At 43.5% G+C, this 27,326-nt stretch overlaps 1 protein-coding gene across 1 annotated transcript in view; it reads right to left on the bottom strand.

Annotated features, from left to right (window-relative positions):
* THSD7B (thrombospondin type 1 domain containing 7B) overlaps positions 1–27,326 on the bottom strand; it is a 1,994,218-nt gene that overhangs the window by 863,828 nt on the left and 1,103,064 nt on the right. The window contains exon 12 of the mRNA XM_078682458.1: positions 3,925–4,028. Within this exon, the coding sequence (XP_078538584.1) occupies positions 3,925–4,028 (104 nt within the window). The remainder of the gene's footprint in view (positions 1–3,924; positions 4,029–27,326) is intronic.

Genomic DNA, 27,326 nt, shown 5'->3' with positions numbered 1-27,326 from the left:
ACCGAAAGTAGTAAGTTTATTCTATGAATCCGGAAAGTAGTAAGTTCACTCTGTGAATCCCGAAAGTAGTAAGTGCATTCTGTGAATACCAAATAGTAGTAAGTTTAGGATTTAGTCTTAAGTTCATTCTGTGAATCGGGCCCATTGACTTCAAATGCTAGGGTCTATAAAAGAGAAAATCCCGAATCACTTCTCCTTCCTGGACCTCACATTATGCCCCCGGAAGCACTTGTCCCTGCATAAATAATTTTCATTCATCTCAAGACTTCTACTAAAGCTTAAACTGCTACAGACTATCACAAGATCTAATTTGGAAAAAAAACTTCATTGCAAAAAAAATCAAACATGTATGTTTCAGTGGTCCATACCTTCTCTACATACTAACTAGTTTGTCTCTTGGATTGAGTTAGACGGATTACCAGTGGTTATGAGTGTGGTAAATGGTGAACACATTGCTGGTAGAACTTCTATCCATTGTTTTGTCAGCCAAGGAGTAGTGATAACTTTCCAAGGAATAGTGGCAGATCAATTTCCTAATCATAAGTGACTGATCTGCCATACTCTCCGGCAGAGATACCGCCAGAAAATACTGCAGCGGAAAATATGGTATTATTTGTCAATTATTTAAGGTTTTCCTTACTAGATATCTTACTAAGAATCCTGCTGTGATTGATTATTAAAGATAAGGAATTAAAGATGATTTCCTATAAAACAACACTGGAATGTTGACAGCTCCATTGACAGCTCCATTGACAACAACAGGATCTGCTGGGAGCTGTCAATACTGGTAGAGATGCGCTGCTCTCAACTTTTCAATATACCAAGTCAAACCCTCTGACTCTCCCACTCCCCTTCTTCTCCACAGGCTATGTATATTTTTCAGATGAATGTGATAGTCAGGCTCTTTAAAGGAGGTTACTCAGTGATCCTCCCCCAACTTCCACTCATGCCCTGAAGGCACACAGGTTTGCAAACACTGAGTCTCCGAGGACACTGCTTTTTTATTAGGGTATTCAACCCTCATCAAAATGTTCTAATAGCCTCATAGCCCACCATAGCCAGCTAGACCAGCTAATCAAGGCCCACACTCTTTGCGCGGGCCTATATTGCTGAAGCAGGCCTTTAATGGCTGTCATAGTCTACTACATCGGGCTATATATAGAACTATATATGGGTAACAGTCAATTACAGGGATGTTTTTCACTGAGGGATTCTGAGGGACATGAAACAGACAATAAGAACAAAGCTCAAGTTATGATCTCACTAAGAACACTAGGATGATAAATATTCCTCTAAGTCTCCTGTTGTCGACCCTCTGAAAGAACCGTTTACAATTTTATTAGTTGACTCAAACCATACTTTGTGCCGGTCGCATGTATATTTATCCCCATGAGACCATACACGATTAGGATCACTGGTAAATAATCTCTCGATTACTCCACTCTGTCAAGGCCGCCGACGGCACTGGATATACCATGTGACCTGCGAGACTTCCACCCCCTGTCACGTGTAACCGCTGAACTTTCACCCCAGGGTCATGTGACCCAGTCGATCGTTCAAATCCATGGCCGCCGGCGAACACATTACCACCCGGACCCGGCGGCAGGGGTAGGTCGAACGGTTTGTGACACGGGCGACTAAAAGTAAGTAGAAGGCAGGAGCGATGTGTAATTCCATTTGGGGCCCCGTAACCGGGGGTGTCTGCGTATGCTAGACTGCGCATACACGGGTGCTCTGGAAGCCTCGTTTGAACTCGTTCTTTACTTAGCGATACTGGATACCTTTGGGCTTCCGTAATCGGGGCTATCTGCGCACGCTTGAATGCGCAGACACCAGTCCTCTGGAAGCATCTGTGGATTGGTTCTTTTGCCTTTTAATATTCATTAAACGCACTGCTAGAATAGACTGAGGGCGCGAGTCATTGTACATACGCGAAAAACATGTCGACCGTTTAAAGCACACACTAACCGAGACTCATATAGGGAACATAGCATTCCAGCGAGTACCGGCTAGTTTTTCTTTTTAATTAAAGCAGAGGACCTCCAGAATAAACTTGATCCTGGTTCTCCTAGCTTTATTTTAACTCACATATACGTCTACGATATTCTGGCCCCACACCCGCACTTCACCTGACGGCAGTTGGATAAAAGATCTCCGCTAAAGTGTCCCTCTTTGAGGTGTCACCCATTGGGTATTGCACCGCTGACCCAACAAATAGCAGCCCAGATGATGAAGCATGACACCTGAAAGGGTGTGTGAGGGCATTACATCCAATAAAATGGATGCCCAACTGTAGGACTCATCAAGTCCATACAGGAGCGATGTGTAATTCCATTTGGTGCCCCGTAACCGGGGGTGTCTGCGTATGCTAGACTGCGCATACACGGGTGCTCTGGAAGCCTCGTTTGTACTCGTTCTTTACTTAGCGATACTGGATACCTTTGGGCTTCCGTAATCGGGGCTATCTGCGCACGCTTGAATGCGCAGACACCAGTCCTCTGGAAGCATCTGTGGATTGGTTCTTTAGCCTTTTAATATTCATTAAACGCACTGCTAGAATAGACTGAGGGCGCAAGTCATTGTACATACGCGAGAAACATGACGACCGTTTAAAGCACACACTAACCGAGACTCATATAGGGAACATAGCATTCCAGCGAGTACCGGCTAGTTTTTCTTTTTAATTAAAGCAGGGGACCTCCAGAATAAACTTGATCCTGGTTCTCCTAGCTTTATTTTAACTCACATATACGTATACGATATTCTGGCCCCACACCCGCACTTCACCTGACGGCAGTTGGATAAAAGATCTCCGCTAAAGTGCCCCTCTTTGAGGTGTCACCCGTTGGGTATTGCACCGCTGACCCAACAAATAGCAGCCCAGATGATGAAGCATGACACCTGAAAGGGTGTGTGAGGGCATTACATCCAATAAAATGGATGCCCAACTGTAGGACTCATCAAGTCCATACAGTATCCAAACCTTAGTGTGAAACATACATTCATGGGTTCTGAGTGATGTCAAATATACAATAAGAGCAAAACACGAGTTGTCTATGATGTAACTCGGAGCCCCTAGGTGAAAAACATGGGGGTAATTCACTTTTAACCCATCTATAATCGATTATTATTTATGCCTCCCAAAATCATCTGCCCCTGCCATCAACTTCTGTGAAGAGGTCAATTTGCACAATAAATACCTTACCTACTATCCTTAACCAAAACCTGCTGCCTTCCCTAACTTCCTCCCCCCTCCTGCGGCTGAGCTTTCAGGCAAAGCAGACAAGCGGATCTGTGCTGACAGGCTCTCAGAGGCCTGTCAGATGCCCTGGAAGGCACTTATTACATCACAACAGTGGATAGTTAGCTTTGTTATCAACTGTTGTGATGACATAGCAAGGAGTTATGACTTACAGAAACTGAAATAAACCATTGAGGCACTCTATGAGAGCCATACATAACAAATCTAAATTAACAAGAAAGTCTCCCGGTTGTAGGCTGAAGTAATGAAAATGTCTCTTTCTTGTATATCTTCAGGTAATGATAACCAACCTAATCTTAGATTCACAATGTATACACTGTAATCACAGTTTTCTGAATAGCTGGGTTTGCTTTACCATTTCTACCAGAATAATCTTCAGCCATCCAAAGCACTAACATCTAAAAACCATTCACTTTGATTTGTAACAACATATATCAGGATTATCATCAATATGCAGCTGTTTGTTACTTATGTTCCCATGTTAATGCTTGCACTTAAAGACTGACACTATAATAATGTTCTTGCTCGAACATTCCATTACAAAATGACATCCATGATATTTAAGAAGTTTACATCATGCCCAGCTGTATCCTTCTGCAATGTTCAACAGTAAACTTTCAGAACCTCGAATATGTTCAATATACTTCTTTAAAATATCTTACCTCTAGATTGTAGTCCAGGGCCACAGACCTCTTGGGCACCCAATACTCCCTGCCTCACAGAGTCTGGAGCTAATACACACTGATTCCATTTGTGCGCCTTCCACCTGTAGCAAAAAATAATCTAATGTGAAATATTTCCTCAATGCAGTGTTATACAGTGCAACACCATAGTGTTGTTACAAAAGTGTGTTTCAATTAGAGGAACGCATGGTGATCGTTTGAAGTTTTCTGAAATAAGGCAATCCACTTAGCATCAAAGGTGAATGCACTCTTCAAAGTAGGCAGCTAATTAAATTAACTCGATCCACTCTGAGTCCGACAACAAACACTAACAAAATAATTAGACTATTGCCTCTTTTAATGAGCCATGACTTCAAACAGCAGCATTCATTAAATCACAATTTTGCCATTTTTAATTAAATGGTGCACTCGTGAAATGAACCTTTTTTTGCATCTTTTTCCCATTTCCAATAACATAGGCCCTCATTTATGGGGATTTGTTGTAGGGTAGCAGAATTGTAGCGCTGCCCTCCACCAAAGTGAAAGGGCAGGAATGCACTGTATTTATACAATATGGTGCTTTCCTGAGACTTCCCCCTGTATGGTTCCATTTGGGCAGCCAACCAACAACGCAATCCTCCCTGCAAAATGGTGATTGGGTGTTTGTGTTGTCTGCAGGGATATTTGTGTGCAGGAAGAGGAACCCTCCTTCAGAGAAACAATCCTAAGAGGCGTTTTCCTCTTTTTATGTGTGCTGCAGAATGCAGTACACATAGAAAGAGGAAAACACGAGGAGAAATGAATTTATTTCTCTCTGTTATCCTCACCATGGAGGTGTAAGGATTTGGCACCTCCCACGTTACTTCTCCAGGCCCCATGGTCTTGTGAATCTAGGGAAGTGAAACCCATGGACATAATTTGAGGCTAATAGTGGTCACAGCTGCGACCTCTAACTTGCTCTCTGCTACTCCTGGCATTTCCGGGCAAAACCTTTGCCTCCTCTGAGGCCAGGGGTTCAAAGGAAGTGCCAGAAGTAGTAGAGAGCAAAATATAGGTCGCATCTGTGACCCCTAATAGCCTCAAATGGCATCCATGGAAGTATCAAAATCCATGGATGTTTCTTGGGAACACAAACCACAATGCCCATAGAACAACTCCAGACCTCAAAGCGGGGCAACACAGCGATTTTCGCTGCCTTGCCTTACTCTGTTCGTATGAGGCCATTCAAAGCCACACAAAGTGGCTTTGTGTGGTCTCATCAATATGATTTTGTAGTCTGTGGCGTGGGAGCACCACAACTTATGCTCCAGCAGCCCAAGGGATTTGTAAATATGCATCACAGTGTATAGGAACATGTAGGGGTGAAACTACTGGGTTTTCGGGCATGCGGCTTTGTACCCCATTAAGGAACACATGTTGCAGTGGTGGAGGTATTTCAGCAAAACAGGGGAGAAGCACACATCTTAAATAATAATTAGGCAAGGTTGAAGTTGCATGCAAGGCAGTACAAATTATAAGGTTAAAAACATTGCAATAATGTGCAGTGCACTGGTTAATTTGTAAAAGAGTAAGTGCTGTGCCCAAGGCTCTGCACTGAAGTCCATGGAAGGTGCTATCACACCAGTGGCCTGAATACCAAGGCTCATAACCTTGAATCCAGCTCATGTTTCTTTAATCCACTGCCTGACACTCCCTTCCCCTGTGTCTCACTCGTGCAGATTTCTCCCTTTCAGACATTCTTCTGTCTTTCGCATCGTCTGTCTTTCTGATTTTTGTGTGTTTCCCTCTACTGCTCTCTGGAAATATGTGAAGAGGAAAAACAAGTGTTAGCCTCCAATAATGAGTGATGGCGTGTCCTATAGGTGAACACCAATGGCATTTGTATGTATAGACATGGATTTAAGAATAAAGCAGCTAGGAAATACTGATCACCATACAATAGCCAACATATGCTTAGAAAATGAACATAAACACAGAATGGTGGCTAGAAATTCCCGTAAAAACACAACACAGACATGCTCATTGTTATAGAGTAGCTCTGTGAACCTGTTTTTAAGACTTGACATTGCCCTAAAAGGTATTCACTTAGGGGTTGATTCCAATAGCGGGCGGATTGCCACTGCCCATATGGCGGTTGCAATCCGCCCGTCATTATTCACCGCCCACCTCACATTTCCACCTGCCATATTACGATGGCGGGGGGACCCCGGCAGACAGAAGACAGGGCAAAAAAGAGGCTGAATATGGTGGCCGTGTCTGCAAGACTCCGCCATCCATATTACAATGCAGGCGGAGAAGTGCCTTTCCATGGCGGTGTTGCCGTCATGGAAAGGCATGCGGTTCCTGAATGTGGGGGCCGGTTGTGGGCCCCCAGGGTGTTGAGGGAGTGAGGGGCGCACATGGGGGTTACCTATGGTAACCCCACCTGCATTTGCATGTACAACGTGGAAGGCACCCCGCAGTGCATGCCACGTTGTGCATGCAAATGCACAACATGCCTTTTTTACTTTGCGGCGGGTGCTGCTGAAAGCACCACCTGCCACAATGTAAAAAATGCTGGATGCGCCTGTCAGTGTGGCGGGTGCATCCTAATATGCATCACGGAACTGCCCTATATATGGCGGGTGGTCCCTTTTGCTGTTACGGTGGAGTGCTGGCTTTGTCAGCCTGCCATCGTAATAGACACCTTAAATTGGAAACTCTCTGGCTTAGTGCATGAACTGTATGCAGCACAGCTCAGAGACAGGGAGCAGTGTTTGCCTCTCACCGTTTTACAGCTCTGCACTGTATCAAGGATATTGTCTTAAAAACAGGTTCAAAGCTCTCCTCTGTACAAGTTATGACATGGCCTGCATTGTTTATGTGGCAAAAATGTTACAAAATAGATTTTAACACTGATTTTCCTTGTGAATAGGTATTATGTTCCTTGGCAACTGGCACTATGTTCTATGGACATACTGAGGTTCACTCCATGAAAGTTTCATCTCATTGAAATGTGAATATTTGTTATTATGATGGGCAGAAAGTCAAAACAGAGAGAGACTGCAAAAAGTTATTAGTCTCAACTAGGACAGCTAGAGGAGTGGTTTGTTCTTCCTATTCAATAGTCAGTTTCATCTGGCTCTCCACTGGAGCACCAGGTTGAAATGGTTCTGCTCCAGGGGGGCGGGGGTACGAAGTGTATCCCCTAGTTAGGGTGCATGGAGGCATCCGAGCTACTTATTTCAGGGGTCTTTTTGGCCTATCCACAGGAGGACATGGAACACTCAATTCTCAATCCCCAAAAATTAGGACATGCTTGAATACATTTGACTGGTGTGTGCCTTTCCATCACCATCTTCGCAATATGAAATTGACATTCAAGTCTGGTTTTGGATGAGGTGAAGGCCTCTGGCATAACTGGTAAAATGGCTCAGTAAATTCAAGGTTAGTTGATGAAATATGTTGTCATCAATAGAAAGGGCGTTGATTCACAAAAATGCTAGAGGTAATGAAAGTGACATCACATGTCGTTTGGCCCTGGGACATCACGGGAGGAGACATCACAGGATATTTAGCCTTCATGACATCACAGAAATTGCTATCCTGCAACATTTGGCCCAGATTTAGTGAAAGGAACATACATTTAAGAAGAGGATTATAAAAATAAGTTAGGACGGACAACTGACACAAGTACTCATCATGCCTTCCTTGCAGTTAGGGCCACAAGTCCACGATGCAAGTGTTACAAACATGGCTGTTATTTATTGCCACCTGGTGAAAAGATTGAAAAATCACCTGGTACCTTCTACACTCTTAAAACAGCCAATACAAGATGAAGTCACTACAGAGTATTTAGGAACTTTATAAACTAACCCCATTTGATTATTAAAGCAGACAGGAGTAGAATTACCCTTTTATAAAAATACATAAAGCATTTTATACAGCGTCCTAATGAAGTACCAGCTTTTGACATATCAAATATATAAACAACATGAGCAAACAGCCAGCATTATCCTCTGAGAAAGGTAGCCACCACAGATGCACTCCAGTTCAGCGACTCCAGAGTCTGCAAGATAAAGTTATACTTGGGGAGCCTGGAACATAGGAAGCATTAAAGATTGTGTTGCTAAGCAACATCTGGCTTGATTGGACATACCAAAACAGTTTAATGTGTCAACCGTCAGAAAAATCCTAAAGCTGTTTTTTATTTTCAAACATGATAATGGTGCTGCCTTTGCAAACTGAGGCCAGAACTTACAAGAGTAGTGTCAGGAGTGGCAAGGGTCTAACAAGTGTTTGAACTGTAGCTCTGGTGACCCCTAGATACAATAATGATCTATGGTTCATAATTTGAAAAACAGCAAGGTTAACCCAGCCTTCAGAAGCGAGTATATATTGAGGACTATTAATCTGGTGAATAGCAACACCTGCTATTTACCCCACCTAAGCACAGCAGAAATGTTTTATGAGGCGCTTAGTAAAAGAATATGTTAATATCATTCAAATTCCATCCTACTTGCCCAATGGAACTGAGCTAGCAGGGGAACACACCCTTTGGACATTACAGCACAGCCTGTAGTCCTAGATGACAATGGCCTGTACTTATTGGCAAGTCGCTCTGTATCTTAGCTTTAGTTAGATGCATATTCTGAGTTTATGAGCCGCATCCCAGTTTGGTTTACAAAACTGAATATTGGGCTCCTTCACTATTACTGCATCGATTCTTAACCGCTTTTAGAACACTGTTCTTTTATGCCTCCTTGCTTCTCAAGTTCAAGAAAACACCTTGTGCTGTGTTATCTCTTCTCTATCCAATCTCCTTTGGATTGTCTCGGCAGGGTTCTATTTTTGGTCCAATATTGTACAGCAATGACCTCAGGCCCCATCAGACACTTTCTGACTGCATTATTTTGCTTCATCTGCTCTACTTCTGCCAATGTTCTTTGGGTTATTCTCAAATGAACATCTCAGGCAGACCTTTAATGTAAAATAACCATGTGGTATTATTAGGTTAACTAAAGTAAGGTTTTTTTATGTTGAGTGGTGTAATGTGCTGCTTGCACAGTCAAAAGAGTCAAATGGCACTATACAGTGATTCCCAATCTGTGTGCTGGGGTACCCCAGTGCATCATAAAACTAGCCAGGGGCACGCGAACAGATGCACGCCTAGCACACAGTTTGGTTTGGGATCACTGTTTTAGGGGGCTGGTTGACACTATGACACTCCATGACTAAACTGGCTCAGCAGCCTGCATACTGGAGCAGAGAGGGATGTGTTTACATGGACCCACACAACAGACACAAATACATTCAGTGTTTTAAATGTCAAAGCATCTCCATCCAAATCATCCCACAAATGTGAGAATTAGAAAAACAATGAGACTTTATTCACTATGGTGCACAGATCGAAATCCGACTTTAGAATGTTGACTTTGAGAGCTTTGTTTTCGGGCTCCCGGGTAACATGCAGAGTAGAGGCCCGGGGGCAGGGCAGGCCTTTGTCCACCTCAGACTTTATAATCCTAAAGCAATGTGAATTGTCAACAGTGACAATATTTCCGAAATGTCACACATCAACCTCAGACTGAAAGGCAGTCTACACCCTGCCAGAAATAAATTACATTTCTTAGCAACAAGTGCCAAATCTACAGATCTATCTACCTGCAACAGCCAAACGAGCACGCTGATAAAGTCACTGATGTAGTTACAGGAATCAGCCAATGAATCTTCTGAGGATCTTCTCAACCCATCCCCAACTCAAAATGCACAAAGAGATCTTCCCAATGACAAACACTTACTCAAAGGGTTTTAATTGCAGCGTAGATAAAGACATATTGAAGTTTTTCCTCCAGTGCTTAATTTCTACAGGAAAGTGCTGGTGCTACTAATTGTCAGCGTGCCGAGTAACAAGGCTGCGTAGTCCTGATTTTGCCTCATGCCTCTTTAATTAAATAACAGGCATCCTCTACCTCTTTATCCCACTTTTGGATGTTCCTGCTTTCTACTTAGTGACAATTTTTCTTCTTTCTCTTCTTTCACCTTTCTGCTTTGTTTTTCCCTCTCATGCTCTATGGAGTGTCAGTTGAGTTGAAATAGGAGCCGGCCTGCAATAATGCGGGCCAGTGGGCCCCATCAGCAGCCATCAGCTCAAATTAAACACCAGGCACATGTGCAGCCCAGGGATAAAATTCAGCCTTGTCTAAACCAGAGAGACTCTTGCAAGAAACAGACAAATATGCCCTGTACCAATTCGCCTGTTGGTCCAAAATAAGGCTTGAAATGAAAAAAAAACAACTCAGCTATGAAAATCACAAATGGGTCTGAACCCGTACAGAGCAGAAACTAGACAAATGTTTTATCCGCAAAAACTATACATTACCAGAGAGGTGACACAGTCCAACCTTAGATGTCCTGCCCCCTGTGACAAATGAAAGAGCATATTGTTGACACAACACTAAACCATCAAAGGGACATTATGTCACTGGGACACTGCTTTCCTGTTTCCATATTTTACTTTTACATGTCCTCTCTCCTCTTCAGGTGTGTTAGCCCCAGTGGCTCTAAAAAAATAAGCCAAGACTACAACTCACAGAGTCCACCTAGTTTAATTTAAGTGTAAAGTGGTGTTCTGGTGACATGGAGTCATCTGTGATGATTGAGTCACTCATATCATCTTACATCACCGCTCCATGCTTGGAAGACTGGTTCACCCACATGCTCAGACGTTCTGATTGGCTTAAGTTCTCCGGCTGAAGCACTAGCGATCTAAGGTGGCCCGAGTTGAGAGCTTTTTTCAAAGGTACTGTATATTCAATGAATAGCTATTTTCATTGATGTTTCTTGATTTAATATGTTCAGGTACATGACTACCGAAGTTTGCTTTTGTGTGACATTTCCATGTCTTCAGGCATTTTGAGGTAATATCAATATTTGATATGCTGTGCCAGGGCACGAGGTATCCCAGACAACAAAAGGGAGACCCAAAAAGGGAGAGGAATAGTGTTTGATTGATTGTTTTGATTGTGTGGTTAGCTTTTGAGAGGAGGGAGAGGCTCTATATGCTGTGATGCAATGCATACTTACAGAGCGCTAAATAATGACATGAAACATATAGATACTATCCTGGCCTTACAAAAACACAGAATATTTTGAAACCCTGCTTCTTGACAGGAAGACTGCTTTTAAATATGTTCTGGTAGCATTTAGAGTAACATCAAGTTCCTTTTCTTGATCTGGGAGACCTCTGTCATGTTTAACAGCAACCAGGCTTGACTTTTTTGACATCTTGTTGCACTCTTCGGCATGTGTTTTTACTGGTGTGGTATACCATGATGACATTGGCATCAGTGAGGATGAAATGTCAGTTTGTCATTACCACTATATAAATGGCCACCCCTACTAATGTATCTGGAGTATATTTCAGTTAAATCAGATAAGAGTTTGTGTTTTGTATAGCATGCACCCTGAACAAACTTTATTCATTTCGCTTTCAAATTGGTTGGCCAAGAAAAATCGGAGTGTGAAGTAACTTGATTTGCCTAACATTTCTCTGTCTTGTTAATAGCAGGTACAGGAGATCCCAGAGAGGCGGTGCTCCAATTACATCTCTTCAACTCAAATTGAGCCTTACATATGTGTTCTTCGTTCAACTTCCAGTTTCTACTCAGATGTCCTGTATTCAGTGTTTTTATGTCTTTAAGAACTACATTAAGGAGCAAAAGATGCCCTGTCTGGGGTGCCAGGTGCAGCTCCTTTTAGGGTCACTAGTTCCATGGGGCAATGGCAAGGCCAGGGTAGATATTTAACTGGAGCCAGCTGCCGGTCTTGCCAGGCTTGCCCATCTCTAGTTGGGAGGAAGCTCACACTGCTAGCTTCGTACAGCACCGTTAGGTCACAAATAAAACGAAGATAACACTGCTGGGGTCCTACAGCACTGGGAGCAGGGCATGAAACTCAGTGCTATGGTGACAGTACTTACAGGGCACTGCTTGTAAAAAGCTCACACTGCTGAGTCCTATATCGACGACACGATGTTTGAGGAATCAAACATTCCTGGGAACCTATTGGGTACACTTAAGGGAGAGGTCACTGCCGCAGTCTTAGCACCCACAGGGCCCTATTGGGGAAAGGTCATATCACTGTAAAGTGTCCTCTGCTCTGGGCATTCTACACCACAAGCGATTCCTGCCCCTTATTCAGGACTAGATGTTCAGTCCCACAAGGGGCTGTTATTTGCCCAGAAAAATAAGCAGTAACTAGTCCAAACTTGAGTCAGTGGCATGAACCAACACCAATTTAGACCCCAACTTTCACATAACACGCTACTTGAATTCACCTTTGAGACCACCCTGAGTCTCAAGGAATACACTGTCAAGGAACAAAGGGCAGCCTGGTACCATCTGACTAGCGGCAATAATGTGCAAAAAAGAATACATTTTTATGGCAGATGCTGACCTTCTCTATCAATGCACCCAGAATCTAAAACAACATTCCTGTGTGTATCGAGGCCTCACAAACCCTGCTCAGGAATGAGCTAAAGACTCTTCTTTAAAGAGCACTGCATCACAGAGCAGTTACAGTTCACCTATTCGACAACCCTGTGTCCCTTCAATCAGTCGCTGACAGTGCATGGGGCTCCACAGTGACTAGGATAGGATTACATCTATAATTATAACACCTATATCTGCTTCATCCCAATTAATATCAGGGAGAAAATGGAAGTACTCCTGAGGCCAGGCTTTTAACCCTCCAAAAGAAAGCAACAATGGGGAGTCGTAGCCAACGGTCAATATAGGTCAAGGGAGCCACAGCACAAAAAGCTTTGGAAACCACTGCACTATGAGGTATAAAAATACACTACTCCGAAGTGCTACAGCCAATAAACCACTGTAATTCAACAAACCATTATTGTTCAAAGCACTTGTGTTAGAAGAAATGGTCACTAAGAATTGTTAGACCTTACATCCTTGGGTAGTAGTCCCCTAACGTTTTGCCTTCACCCCTCCTATTTCTCTGAATTGATGTTTGTTGGCTTTAGTACTCTGTGCACTCTACCACTACTACTCAGTGCTAAGGTGATTGTGCCCTCTCCTTAAAAGATGCAAAAACAACAGTTGATGGACAGAACGCAGAACATTGTCATACATTCACCCCAGTACAGAGATCTGGGTCTAAATCCATTGTTTGTTTGCTCACCACACCACCCCAGTTCAGACATGGCCATATGCAAATCAGCCTTGACCCAGTGCCTCAGTGGAGTCAAGCTATCCTGGTTGATGACGGCTGATAGCCAGAAACCGGTCCTAGGATGCTTGATTCCGGTCCAGGGAAGACATGGCTTGGCAGTTCGGGACGGACTGTTCCCATGAGGCACAGGGTCAAGGCTGATTTGCATATGGTCATGTCTGAGCTGGGGTGGCGTGGAGTGCAAAAAAAACAATGGATTTAGGCCCAGATCTCTGTACTGGGTGAATGTATGACATTGTTCTGCATTCTGTTCATCAACTGTTGTTTTTGCATCTTTCCTTATAAGATGGCAAAATTGTCCTACCTCTAATTGGTGCAATTAACTTACTGATAAGCTCCTAGTGAATGGTGCACAGCCTAAGGCCTGCCACTGCAGCCTGAAGTGCAATTTCAAACTGCCATTTTGACTTGGCAAAATCAAATTTTTTTGCCATGCCTAAACCTGCCTTTTTAACATTTTTGTGAGACCCCTAAAGTGGGCATAAACAGCTCCTAGGGCAGGGTGCATGGTATTAAAAAATGAAGGACATATGGATTTAAGTTGGTCATGTCCTGAAAGTGAAAACCTCTTATTGTAATTTTTCACTGCTGCCAGGCTACCTCTCCCAGTGACTATCACTGGGTATAACTAAAATGTTTAATAAAATGTAACTTCGGATTGGGAGCAGGTAGGAAAATATTTCTTGGACTTGTAATGAAATATTCTCTTTAATGGTAAATTTGGATTTTAAGTCACAATTTTAGAAATGACAAATTTAGTAAATTGACATTACTGTGCTCAAACCTACAGTGCCTGTCTACAAGTAAACAGGGGAACATGAAAGTGGCTGTCTCTCTGTAATGGGTTGTTGATTCCTCAACATGTTCTGGACAAAGACATTGAGATTCGGCAATGGGTTGGATCACGGGACTGTGGTTCATTGCATCACTTTGACTTTGCGTCACTAATACTGTCACAAAGAAAAGATTTACTGGAGTTGGATTTCTTAATTGCTTCACGGATTTAAAGTGAAAATTACTGCTACGTTGGACTGTGTGCACTTTGCAAACAAAAGGGTCCCTGATAATACCAGTGGATCGAGTTTATTGCCCTGATGAAACCTTCGTAAAGTTAAACGTGTTGGCGGAGCTCTTTGAAAGCCATAATACCTAAACTACTTGATTTGATCCACAACAAAGATCTATGAGTTATATCTAATATTGATTGTAAATGAATATAAATGTGTCTGTTGCCTGTCTAATTTGTGTAACAAAACATGTTCACATTATATGATGACACAGAGTGCCTTGTGGTGCAAATGGTGTGGGCATCTATTTCCTGCACCCAAGTGCACTGTTGTATTCCTGAAGGGGCTGAAGATGTCTCTGTGACCTCTCTTGTAATACTGACAGCCCAAGCACACATGTAGCGCAGACCCTATCTTAAGAGGTCTTTCCCTAATTCCCAAGGTGCATTGCTCCATTGAAATTTGGAAAACAATTAGCCACTGTGCACATGCTGTATTATGGACGTGGAAGTAGGAGTAAATAAATCATCAGGAGGTGAACTGACTGTGTGCCATAACATGGTGGCACATAGATAGCATGTCTAGTGACGCCACCCTTCTGGAGAGAGGAAGGGGTCATATGGACCCTCCCAAACACCGTGTGAGGCAGGTTCAGTCACTCGCCGCAGGGGAATCTCTGGCTACTCTTTGGAATGCAGGCAGGTGGCACCTGCACAGTGAAAGATGGAGTGACTGCATCAGGCGTTGCTTCCTATTTTTTCACTAATGTACTACCCTCAAAGTAGCTAAGGGCCTATGCCTGTCCTGGCATCAGTGCATTATCAGTAATAGGCACACTGTCCTGGTTTCACCAGTACACTAGTTTGAAGGTATGGAGTGGTGCAAACATAAAAGTGAGCCCTATTTATAATTACAATGTCTTTGTCTCCTGACCAATAACTTTGGGTTAAAGATTAGATTTCAATTGTGAGAGTTTCCTCAAAGTAAACATCTTTTGTTTTGGATCCCATGTGTTGGATCATGGGAGCTAAAATAAGTACAACAACCTAGTCTTACCTCAAATATCATCTGATGTGCTACACTGTAGCAACTCCTGCAATCATTGTAGCCATTCTGGAACCGTTAACTGAAGGAAGTGCAAAGCATTCATCTTGAAACCTGTTGAGTTTAGCTTAATGACTGAATGAGATGAGTAATTGAGTGACAAGGCTTGTGCAGAGCCACACCACTGCCTTTCACTTAATGTTCACAATGTTTGCAAGTAAATGGACATATGACACAGGGCGATGAAGTGTTTGTTCCACCAGGACCACACAATAGAGGTGAGTTATGATGCACAGATTAGAACTCTGGCCTCATGGTTTCAGCGTTTCCAACCAGTACTTGACCACTAGCACAAATCTCATCCCTGAACTCATAGGACACAATCCCAGATATGAATAGCCACCAATCTAACTTGACCATGTAACATTGTCCTGTCCTCATGTACCTAAGGTCTGCAGAAGGGTTTGAACTGCGTCCAGTCAACATCAAGATGAACAAAGCCTTTCCCTATTGCAGGACCAGGGGCCTGTATGCCTCCAATGCCACAGCAGAAATTACATGTTCGACACAGGCGACAATTAAAGTCATATGCCAGAGAATACATATTTGTGTATACTCAGATTCTTGTCATTATACCTTTGGGCCTCTGATTCTCCAGTCAACATGTACCTAACCACTAGACCAAATATCATCTCAGAACTGCCAGGACCATTCCCAGCACCATGAATTTACCATCAACAACCCTCCTCACATGACCTAGTCACTGTGTTCATTGTTTCTAGTACTTGTATAACCTCTTTCATGATGAACCAATTGAAACATAAACGTAGTGTTTGTAATATTTGCAAATGTCTCAGCACTGGTGGTTGCTGATGGCCATATTCAGGGGAAAAACTGCCCCCTCCTGTGAGATTGTTAAATTGTGTGCTTTTAAATTAGGTAATACATCATGCATTATTTACAGTGCTTAGACGGACCTATAAAATGCCAGCAGCCTTGTTCCAATGGCTTCAGTGTTAGGATGGGACTATACCAAGCCTGACCCAATTAATACCTGTCTCTTTCATGTGCACCCATGTTACCTTTTTATCATATAGGCCCTTGTTAGAGTTGGCAAACAGTATACACCCGGTAAGTCAGAACAGCAAGACAACAAACAGTTGGAGAGGAGATGGTGCACCAGCAAGGACACCTCTGACAGGGCAGCTTTCAAGAACTTCCTCAACCTCTACCACCACCTGTTGAGGGCAACAAAGAATACAAAAACACAGTAGAACAGAGGGGTGAGAGGAACAAATGACCCCCTTTGGCCTCCCCCTCAGACTTATATCACAAAAAGGAAGAGGGATCAAAATAAATCATAAAAGGTTTCTAAGAGTAAGTGGAGGAAAAAGCACCTTATTTTTTATAAAACTGCCCTCACACACAGCAAGCTGTGTCATGCTTCATCATACGGCTGCTAACACACCTCCGTGTTCACCCAATCCTGGAGGTGGAGCAATAGGGAGGAGAAAACAATACAACATACAGTGAGAGGTTAGTGAAAACTCAAAAGGTGAGAAAGTGGTGCAGAATCAGTAGTAATAAAAACTGGTACCCAGGGATCCTTCCCACAATTTTAATATTAGGTCCCCTGTCCAGGATTTAAAAAGAATTCGTGGATGCTAGGTAGAGGAACTATTTATGAAATTCCACCTGATCTACACTGCATGAATGTCGACATGTTTCAGCCGGCTATTGACAGTGCCCCGGTTTTCTTCAGGACTCTCACCTCTGTGACCCTGAGTGATCCCCCTTATCCTTTACCCAATTCAGAAGTGAAAAAGGGAAAAATCACCTTATAATAAGAGCCCTTTGCTTTGTGAAGGGGTACCAAATTTATTGTAATCTAAAACTCGAAATGGCGGGGGAGGGGAACAGCTTCCTATTAGCACTCTTGAGTTTATTGTAATCTAAAACTTGCAATGGTGGGGGGAACAGCTTCCTATTAGCACTCTTGCTTACGAGGTAAGCTGTCCGCAGACCCGGTAGGCTCTCCTTACCGCCGCATAGTGCAAAAGAATACAGCCATTGCCACATGCATCGATAACAGAGCCAACAACACCAAGGAACTTTTCAACATTGTTAAGGAATTCTCCAGCCCGGCTGTCAGTGAAAACAACATCACACCCTCACAGGAGCTATGCGACAATCTCGCCCCTTTCTTCCATTGCAATTTCGCAACCATAAACAGAAACCTCGAACCACAGCCCACACCTACGAACTTACTCGACAGATATGCCACCATCATAACCAGCAAGAACCAAACACTGACCACCAGGAACATCCTCTCCACCCCGGAAACCACCTCCTCCATTAAATGGAGCTTCCACAGACCCATGCCCACACCACATCTTCATCCTCAGAATCCAAAGGATCAGCCAGGAACTCACCACCCTACCCAACAGCGCTATCACCACTGAAACATTTCCTGACACCTGGAAACACGCTGAAGTAAGAACACTACATCCTCTGCCTACTGCAGCAACCTCACACTCGGAGCAGAACCAGCTACTCAACGCCTCCCAATCCGGATTTTGCAGCAATCACAGTAATGAAACCACCCTGATCACAGCCATCTATGGCATCCGAACCCTCCTCAACCGAGGAGAAACAGCAGCTTTGATCCTCCTTGACCTCTCTGCAGCCTTTGACATCGTATCCCATCACACACTGATCAAAAGACTCCACCACATTGGACTCCAAGGGGATGCGCTCAAATGGATCATATCCTTCCTCACCGGAAGAACTCAGAGGATCCACTTCCCACCTTACAACTCTGAACACAAGGAGATCACCGGAGGTGTCCCCCAGGGCTCATCATTCACCCCTGCACATATATGTCTCCACTGGCCAACATCATCAGATCCCACAGTCTCACCATAGTTTCCTACATCTTCTAACTCACCGATGACGCCACCATCACCAGAACCAACTTCCACAGATGAATGACAAATGTCATCAACTGAATGAATTAAAACAGCCTGCAGCTGAACACAGACAAGACGGAAGCACTTCTCTTTGGCAACAGCAGAAACACATGGAATGACTCCTGGTGGCCATCAGACCTAGGACCCACACCCACTCCCTCCAACCATGCCACAAACCTCAGAATCGTGGTTGACAACAAGCTCATCATGAAATCGCAGATTAACACCATCTCCTCCTCTTGCTCCCTCCCTCTGCGAATGCTACATAAGATCATCAAGTGGCTACCCCTACACACAAGCGGCACCGTGACACAAGCACTCATCACCTGCCTACAGGACTAGGGCAATTGCCTCTACGTAGGAATCGCTGCATACCTTCTACAGAGACTTTAGAACATACAGAACGCCACAGCCAAACTCATCCTTGGCCTTCTCCAACGAAATCACATCACACACAACCTCAGGAAACTCCACTGGCTCACCATACGGATGAGATACCTATTCAAGCTGCTAAACTACTCACACAAGGCTCTACACAACCGGGGACCCACCTACATTAACCACCACCTGAACTTCCACCAACTATCAAGAAGACTATGCGCCGCCTCCCTTTCATTTGCCTATACTCCCTGCAACTACCAAAGCAGTAGTGGAGGACACTCCTCCCCCATTCACTTGTGGAATTCTGATTGGCCCTCAAGACCAGGCTGTTCAAATAAGCCTCTGGGGCCTGAAAGCACCTGGATACCCTGTCGGGTGATTAGCCCCACTTTATAACTCCTGATTGATTGAATTGATACTATAAAAACATAGCAGATTTCTCTTTGGCAAAACACATAGTTTCCTTGCTCTAGTTCGAGTGAGGTGAACCACTGTGTTTCTGATAGCAGTGTCTATGTGGTTCCGTCAGCAGGGTCCTTTGAACAATAGCCCATCTTTCATGTACCTAAGATGGTCTCTTCTGTTTAAACCAGATGTGCTGATGTAGTTTTTCCTGTTCTTTAATGCAAGGGAAAGCCATTCAGTCCCGAATGGAAATCAAAGAAAGGATTTCCACATATTGGGCAAAAGTCCCAGCTCGCCAGGGCCTTCTATATTTTGTTTTAAACAACAAAATCCCACATTCCACATGGTGGCAACTCACTAAAGTTTCAACATATTGAATGGAGCCCCCATTTTGGGATCTCTGCTGAAGGCACCCAGAGCTCCACTTGGAGTACATCTCTATGTATAGCAACCACGGAGCCCCTAACCTATCCAGTACAAAACCTATACAAGTTATTATGCAACCATCATTGCACTATGGTGCACAGATGTATACATGGCACTAGGCAGTCTGTTTGTGCACCAGCATAATGGAAGAGAGCAGAAGCAGATCATATGCTGCTCCCTCCACCTAGTGCCCCTCAGTGTAACACCATTGGTTACTGCGTCAGGTTTCACTATAAATTAGTAGATGTGACCCTTATAGTCAGCAAAGAAGCTGCAATAATGGAACACACTGGAACAAAGGAGTACCCCTTTACCATAAGAGCAAACAAGCATCTCTAATTAATCCATGTGATGCTGTTTCGGCACGTGAACAAGTTACTATATTCTTATTTCAAACTCCAAGTGAGCCCCACACACTCGACGTAGGGTCATTCACAATACCAGCCAGCACTTATCTTGTATCTTCATGTCTTGTTATTATGTACTATGTTATCTTGTTCCTAGCTGCTCAGCCAGTGTAAGTGTTCTGTGTGGAATATTGGTGTGTGGGCCATGAGTGGAATGTTAGTGTGACTGGGTATGAGTGACGACAATTGGTGGTAGGGCTGAGCAGCTAGCAGGCTGCTCCTGGGGGAGCTGCTCTACAGAGCTTAACTACTGCTTTGTGTATCTTGAATAAACCTAGTAAAATTAAATCTACCAGCGTGGACTACATTACTACATTTATTTTGGTGATGAGTTGGAGACTTGCTCATGCTCTACAGTGAAAGAAGTGTCAGACAACACAAGGAAAACTTTCAAAAAAAGTCTACAGTGAAAGAAGCTCAAGATGATAGCTACAAATAGTCAACATGTTTGGGAGACGAATCAGACAACACAAGGAAATGTTCACACCAACTCTGGGTCACAAGAGGCTACACAGAAACAAATGAAGCCACCAAGGAATCAAAGGAAACTGGAACAGCACGCCATGCAGCCTCACCAATGTCCATTACAGTGGTCAGCTCTAGCTCAAGCATGCTGTACTTTGTTCATCTGGCACATTTTGCCAAGAACTGCGACTTAAAGGGAAGTAAGCAATATCAATGTATAGTTTGACAAGTCATCTCTAATATGGATGTTGCACAGTTTGAGATGTTTAAGGACATTTGGAGTTACACTTTGAGATATGGTGTGTTTTGCCTACAACGAGTTTTGGCAGCAATTCTTTCTCAACAGCATAATCAGTTTGTCCAGAGTGCACTGTCTGCACAGACACATTTATGGTTCATTCACAGCAAGCATGTCTAGCATGTCTACATAACAGCAGCATTAACAATCTTCCTTGTTGTCTGGAAGTGTGCAATAGATAAACTCTACATGCAGATTTATTATCTCCAAAGGAGTGCAAATCGCTACACAATGTGTCTTCTTCCCAATTATCTCGCCTGTGTAGTGGCAAGTAAAACTATTGTGCTCCATTGGCGTTTGGCACATCATCCTTTGTGGAGTGTTCCTGGCAGTGTTGGTTTGGCACTGCATGCTAACATGCTCTGTTTTTGGTGCACGGAGTGGGACATTGCTGGTGAGACTTTGTTTGTCTATTATTTTAGTTTTCCCTTGAGGACCTTTTTCATCACTGCCAGTTAAACTGTTCCTCTATTAGTTTGAAAATGATGGGGCGAGTCACGTGTAGCGTGCGCTCACTTACCGTCATCTTGTTGATGTGTGGAGTATTTGCATGAAGTCTTCGTCACTATAGGTCCCCGATAGCTGCTGTTGGACACTTGGCAGCATTAACGCGCTGTGAGCTACCCGGCTCAGCGTCACAAACGTGCCGCCAACTTGTGTTTGGTACCACTGAAGGTCGATGTGTTCTCAGGTAGTATGAATTGACGTTTGTTTTGCCAACCAAGATTATTCATTTCAATAAAGTTTGGAGTCTTCTCTTCAAGATGTGACCGGGGACCTCGTTGGATGGATTGGTTATCTGTGCCTCTTCTTTAATTTTACTGAAGCTGTGTTTTTTAAGACATCTAGTGCAAGAGACCCCGCAGCACTTTTGATTTGACTTCCATTGTTGTCTCTGGAATTTTCAGGTATCATGTGGGCTTATGCAACCACCTATTTTCGGGTGGAGACATTTAGACCAAAGTGACTTGTACTGTTCAGTACTCGTTCTGCATTTTTATTACACAGAGTGAAAGGTGCTTCTGCCATCTATTGTTAGCACCTTAAATTGGTGGTTAATCGGTTATGCAAGCTTATTGTTGGGAAAACTACTCTGTTTGGAGCAGTTTTGTTTAAAAAATGGTCATGTTTTAAAATTAATCTTTCCCAAATGTATTTTTATTAAGCCCATTTTTATGTGTAAGGGTGTTACAAGGCTTACATGAGGGTGGCTGGTTGATATGTTTTGGCTTGCCATGTACAATTTAAGTATGCCTCACTTTGGGCTGTGAATGGGTTTTGGTCCCATATCCTCTCTTTAAAACACTGTACCCTTACAGGAGGGTTGGGTTAAGGGATTTGTTTCCCTTTCACATTCGCTTCCAGTTCACGCAGGGATGGGTTATAGTCCTATTTCGTTGCTGTAAGCCATGGTACCCTTACATGAGGGTTGGCTTAAGGGGTCTGTTCCTTTTCACTCTAAGAATGGGTTTTTTGCCCCATGTCCATACATTCCATCATCGCACCCCTACAAGAGGGTTATCTTACAGGGTTTTTGTTTTTTTACACAGAGAATGGATTTTTAGTTCCATTTGCTGCAAGGTTTTTGTTCCTTTTGTGTGTAAGCCACCATGCGCTGCACATTCGTCCTACACGGAGTGTGTTGTTTTGGGTTTCAGTCCCATGTACATCTTTGGCCAAGTTCATTCTTTCCTTGTGTGCCTAAGCCACCTTGTGCTGTACGTTAGTTTTTGTTGTACTGAGTGCTTTTCACTATCGTTCAACGGGGATTTTAGCCCTTGGGCCCCTTATTTGGGGCAGGAATTTGGGGTTTTTAGTCCCTTTTTCCACATTTATACATGTTTGTTCTCCGTACATGGGGGTTATACACATTATTTTTTCATTTTCGTTTCTTTATTAAAGGAGGAGGATGGGTAATTCTTATGTATCTTCCCTCCCCAAGTGGTTCTGTTCCCTCTCGTGATGTGGTTTCTACTTTTCATCCCTAGGTTATGGACCATTTACTTTTGTGTATATTGTTGTTTATAGTTTTAAGTTTAGTTTGTTTAATCTTCTATTTTATTGGAAGGAGATCATGTAGTATCTTCATGTCGTGTTATTATGTACTATGTTATCTTGTTCCTAGCTGCTCAGCCAAGGTGAGTTTTGTGTGTGGAATGTTGGAGTGTGGGCCATGAGTGGAATGTTTGAGTGACTGGGTATGAGTGGTGACAGTTGGTGGTAGGGCTGAGCAGCTAGAAGGCTGCTCCTGGTGCGGCTGCTCTACAGAGTTTAACTACTGATTTGTGTAACTTGAATAAACCTACTTAAATTACATCTACCAGCGTGGACTACATTACCACAGTTTCCTTTAAAGGGCAGGCACAGAGGTGACAGAACAAACAGTACAGTGCAGGTTGGCAACATTGTGTTCAGTTTTGAGCTTCTGTTTGTGATTATTTTTTAAAACAGACAGTCATTTCCTGCCTCTACTGGCTGAATAAGGAAAGGGTTCATAAGAAACATTTACATTTATTTCCTGCCACTGCCTTTTGCAAGCTCTTAGTCCAGGGTGTAGTGTCTTGTGCACAATAGAGCCCGGGCCCCTATGGTCCCTAATGGACTCCATTGTCTAGTGACATAAGTGAGTGGGTGTGGTTAATAAAATTAATTATGCAGTATGTTCATGGTTACACGTTAAAGCTGTGGGTACCAAACCTTTTAGAGCCGCGGCACCCTTTACCTAATGGCTCCCCATTATGTTACTTTTTTTTTTAGAGCGAGTGAGGGGATGTAAGCTTGCCTCGGAAGCACTTCCATTTTTCTCCCAGAAAATAATTGGGGTGAAGCTGATTAAGGTATTATAATCATAAATGTTTCCTATCCTATCCACTGCAGAGCCCCATCCAGTGTCAACAAATGATTGGAGCGCCACAGGGTTCTTGGATAAGTGAACTGTTTATGCAGTGTGATGTAGTGCTCTTTAAAGAGGTGTCTTTAGCTCATTGCTGAGCAGGGTTTGTGAGGCCCTGAAAGATACAGTCATGTTGTTTTAGATCCTGGATGGATTGAGTGAGAAGGTATGCGTCTGTAATCTATTTGTAATTCTTTTTTTAGCAATATTGTCTTCAGTCTGATGGTACCAGGCTATCCTTCTTTCCTTGGCAGTGGGGGCCTTGAGATGGAGGTTGGTGTCAAGGGTGTATCCAAGTAACGTGTTATATGAAAGTTGGGGTCTAAATTGGTCCTGGTTTATGGCACTGGCTCAGGTTTGGACTACTTGCTGCTTCTTTTCCTTGGCAAATAACAGCCATTTTTGGGACTGAGCATCTAATTATGAATAAGGGGCAGGGATTGCTTGTGGTACAGAATGCCCTGAGCAGAGGGCACTTTCAAGTGATGTGACCTTTCCCCACCATGGTGCTAAGACTGTGGCAGTGACCTTTCCCTCAAGTGTACCCAATAGAACCCCAGGAATGTCCGCTTCCTCAAGCAGTATGCCTTTGATATAGGACTCAGCAGTGTGAGCTTTCTACTAGCAGTGCCTTGTCAGTAATGTCACCATAGCACTGTGAGTCACCTGCCGTGCCTCCGGTGCTGTAGTACCCCAGCAGTGTCATCTTACTTCCATTAGTGATCTGATGGTGGTTCAGAAAAACCATAAGTGAGACCTTCCTACCAACTAGAGATGGGCAAGCCAATCAAGACTGGAAGCTGGCTCCAGTTGAATGTCTACTCTGGCCCTGTTATTGCCCCCTGGAACAAGGGACCCTAAATAGATCTGGACTCAGCACCCCAGACAGTGCCTCTATTTATCCTTAATGGAGTTCGTAAAGACAAAAACCAGTGAATCCAGGTGAGAGGCAAACAGAATTTGAATGAAGAACATGTATGGAATACGCAATTTGACCAGTTGAAGAATCGTAATCTGAGCACCACCTCTTTGAGATCTCCTGCACCTGCTATCAACAGGACAAAGAAATTCAGGAAGATAGCTGTACTTCTCACTCTCATTTTTCTTGACCAATTGATTTGAAAGCTCCATGAATTCAGGGGACATGCTATACAGAAATAAAGCATATTTTGTTTAACTGAAATGTGCTTCACATACATTAGTAGGGCTGGCCATATATACAGTGTTAATGGCAACATGACATTTCATGCTCATTGATGGCAACGTCAGCAGGGTATGCTATGTCAGTAAAACTGCATGCCCCAGAGTATAAATAGATGTCAAAATAGTCAAGCCTGGCTGCTGTTAATCATGACAGAGGTCTGCCAGATCAAGAAAAGAAACTTGATGTTACTCTATAAACTACCAGAACAAATTTCATAGCAGTTTTCCTGTCAAGCAGCACGGTTTCAAAATATTCTATGCTTTTGCATACACCAGGCTAGAGTCTATATTTAGCATTTCAATAGTTAGCGCTCTATAAGTGTACATTGCCTCACAGCATACAGAGCCTCTTTCTCCTCCCAAAGCAAAACCACATAATGAAAATGATCAATCAAGCACTAGACCTCTCCCTTTTTGGGTCTCCGCTTTATTGTCTGGGACACCTCATGCCCTCGAGCAGCTAATCAAATATTAATATTACCACAAAACACCTGAAGACATTGAAATGTCATACAAGAACAAACTTCAGAAGTCATGTACCTGAACACATTACATCAAGAAGCATTATCAAAAATGGCTAATCAATGAATATACAGTACCTTTGAAAAAAGCTCACGACTCAGGCCACCTTAGATAGATATTGTTTTAGTGAGAGGGGTTGAGTTGATCCAAAAGTCTTGGCATGAGGGCGAGTCAGTCTTCACTAAACTCCCAGCATGGAGGGGTGTTGTATGATGATTAGGGTGACCCGATCATCATTGATAACTCCATGTCACCTGGACACCACATTCCACTTCTGGGTTTTAATTTAACTACGTGGACTCTGTGAATCATAGTCTGGTTCATTTTATTAGAGCAAGTGCGGCCAACACACCTGAAGAGGACATATAACAGTAAAACAAGGGAATTGTGTCCTGATGACATAATGCCCCCTTTGGGGGGGGTCTGTTTTGTGTCTATTGTTTGCATTTTTATTTGTCACTGGTGGCAAAACATCTGACGTTGAACTGAATCACTACTCGGGAATTGCCTGATTTTGGCTAGAAAACGTTTGGTTGTTTTCTGTTACTGAATTGTTCTTATTTATTTATTTATTTTCTGCATTTATAAGGCGCACAGCTACCCACAAAGGGTTTCCCGGCGCCGAAACAGCGAGAACACAGGACACGACTAGAGAGAAAACAGATCTGAAGGCAGATTATTTATCAAACAGCCAGGTTTTCACACTTTTTCTAAAACTCCTATAGTTTTCTTCCTTGCGGATTGCTATGGGCAGTGTGTTCCACAGAGTAGGACCCAGAACTGAAAAGGATCTTCCGCCCATTCTGGCCCGTTTATACCTTGGTACCGCAAAGTTCGCTGATGTGACTGAGCGAAGATTGCGGTTGGGTAGGTAAGGCTTGGCAAGATCTTGAAGATACTTTGGAGGTGTCCCGGCTTTGATTTTGAACAAATAGCTCAGGGCCTTAAAGCGGATCCGATTCTCGACCCTGAGCCAGTGAAGGTCCCTGAGATGTTTAGTGATCCTGGCATATCTCGGGATTCTGCAAAGCAGTCTGACCGCAGAATTTTGCACCAGTTGTAAACGTCTTATTACAGCTTTGTTTGCACCCAGGTACAAGATGTTACCGTAGTCAAGCCGAGATGTCACTAAGGCATTGACTACGGTCTTCTGGGTGGTCAATGGTAGCATCCAGACAATCTTGCGCAACCATCTGAGGATAGTAAAACATAAGCCTGCCACCTTATTAGCTTGTTGCACCATAGTTAAGCTGTCATCAAGTATGAACCCAAGATTTCTGACCTGAGTAGCTGGAGTCGGGAGCTTGCCTAGTGAGGTCGGCCAATGGGAGTCACTCCAGAGATCTTTACTGTTCCCCAAGAGGAGGATCTCTGTTTTTTCCCCGTTTAATTTAAGTTGGTTGGCCGACATCCAGCAGAAAACCTCATGTAGGCCTGTTTTAAGAGCAGAAGAATCAGACGGGTCAGATTTAGATAGTGAAAACAGAATCTGGGCGTCGTCTGCATAGGTCATTAAAACCAGATCGAAGTTCTCTACAAGGTTGGCCAGTGGGCGGAGGTACAAATTAAACAAAAGGGGACTCAGGATTGATCCCTGTGGTACACCATGGGGAGAAAAGAAGACATCCGAGCGGGCCTCAGAGGAGGTGATCTGGAAGGTCCGTAAGGATAGATATGATTTAATCCATTCTAACGCCTTGCCCTCGACACCACTCTCCCCCAGCCTGATGAGCAGTCTGGAGTGAGAGATAGTGTCGAAAGCCGCGCTTAAATCCAATAAGACCAAGGCCACCGTTTGGCCGTCATCTCTGAGCTCTCTGATTTTTTCCGTAATCCCAAGTAGGGCGGTTTCAGTGGAGTATCCACTCCTGAAACCGGACTGAGACGGGTGCAATAAATCATTATTTTCCACAAATGTGGAGAGAACTTCATGAATATGTCTCTCTAGTATTTTGGAAAAGGCCGGAAGCAACGATATTGGTCGATAATTGGCCAATATCGTAGGATCGGCGGCTGGCTTTTTCAGCAAAGGGCTAACAATGGCATGTTTCCACAGAGCAGGAACAGAGGCCTGTACCAGAGACGCATTAAGTGTCTCTATAATAGGTGACAGGGTGGAGTCCTCCAGTTGGCTAATGATGCCAATTGGAATAG

Source organism: Lissotriton helveticus, chromosome 3_1, assembly GCF_964261635.1.
Source record: "Lissotriton helveticus chromosome 3_1, aLisHel1.1, whole genome shotgun sequence".
NCBI lineage: Eukaryota > Metazoa > Chordata > Amphibia > Caudata > Salamandridae > Lissotriton > Lissotriton helveticus.
This window is presented reverse-complemented; position numbering and strand designations above follow the sequence as displayed.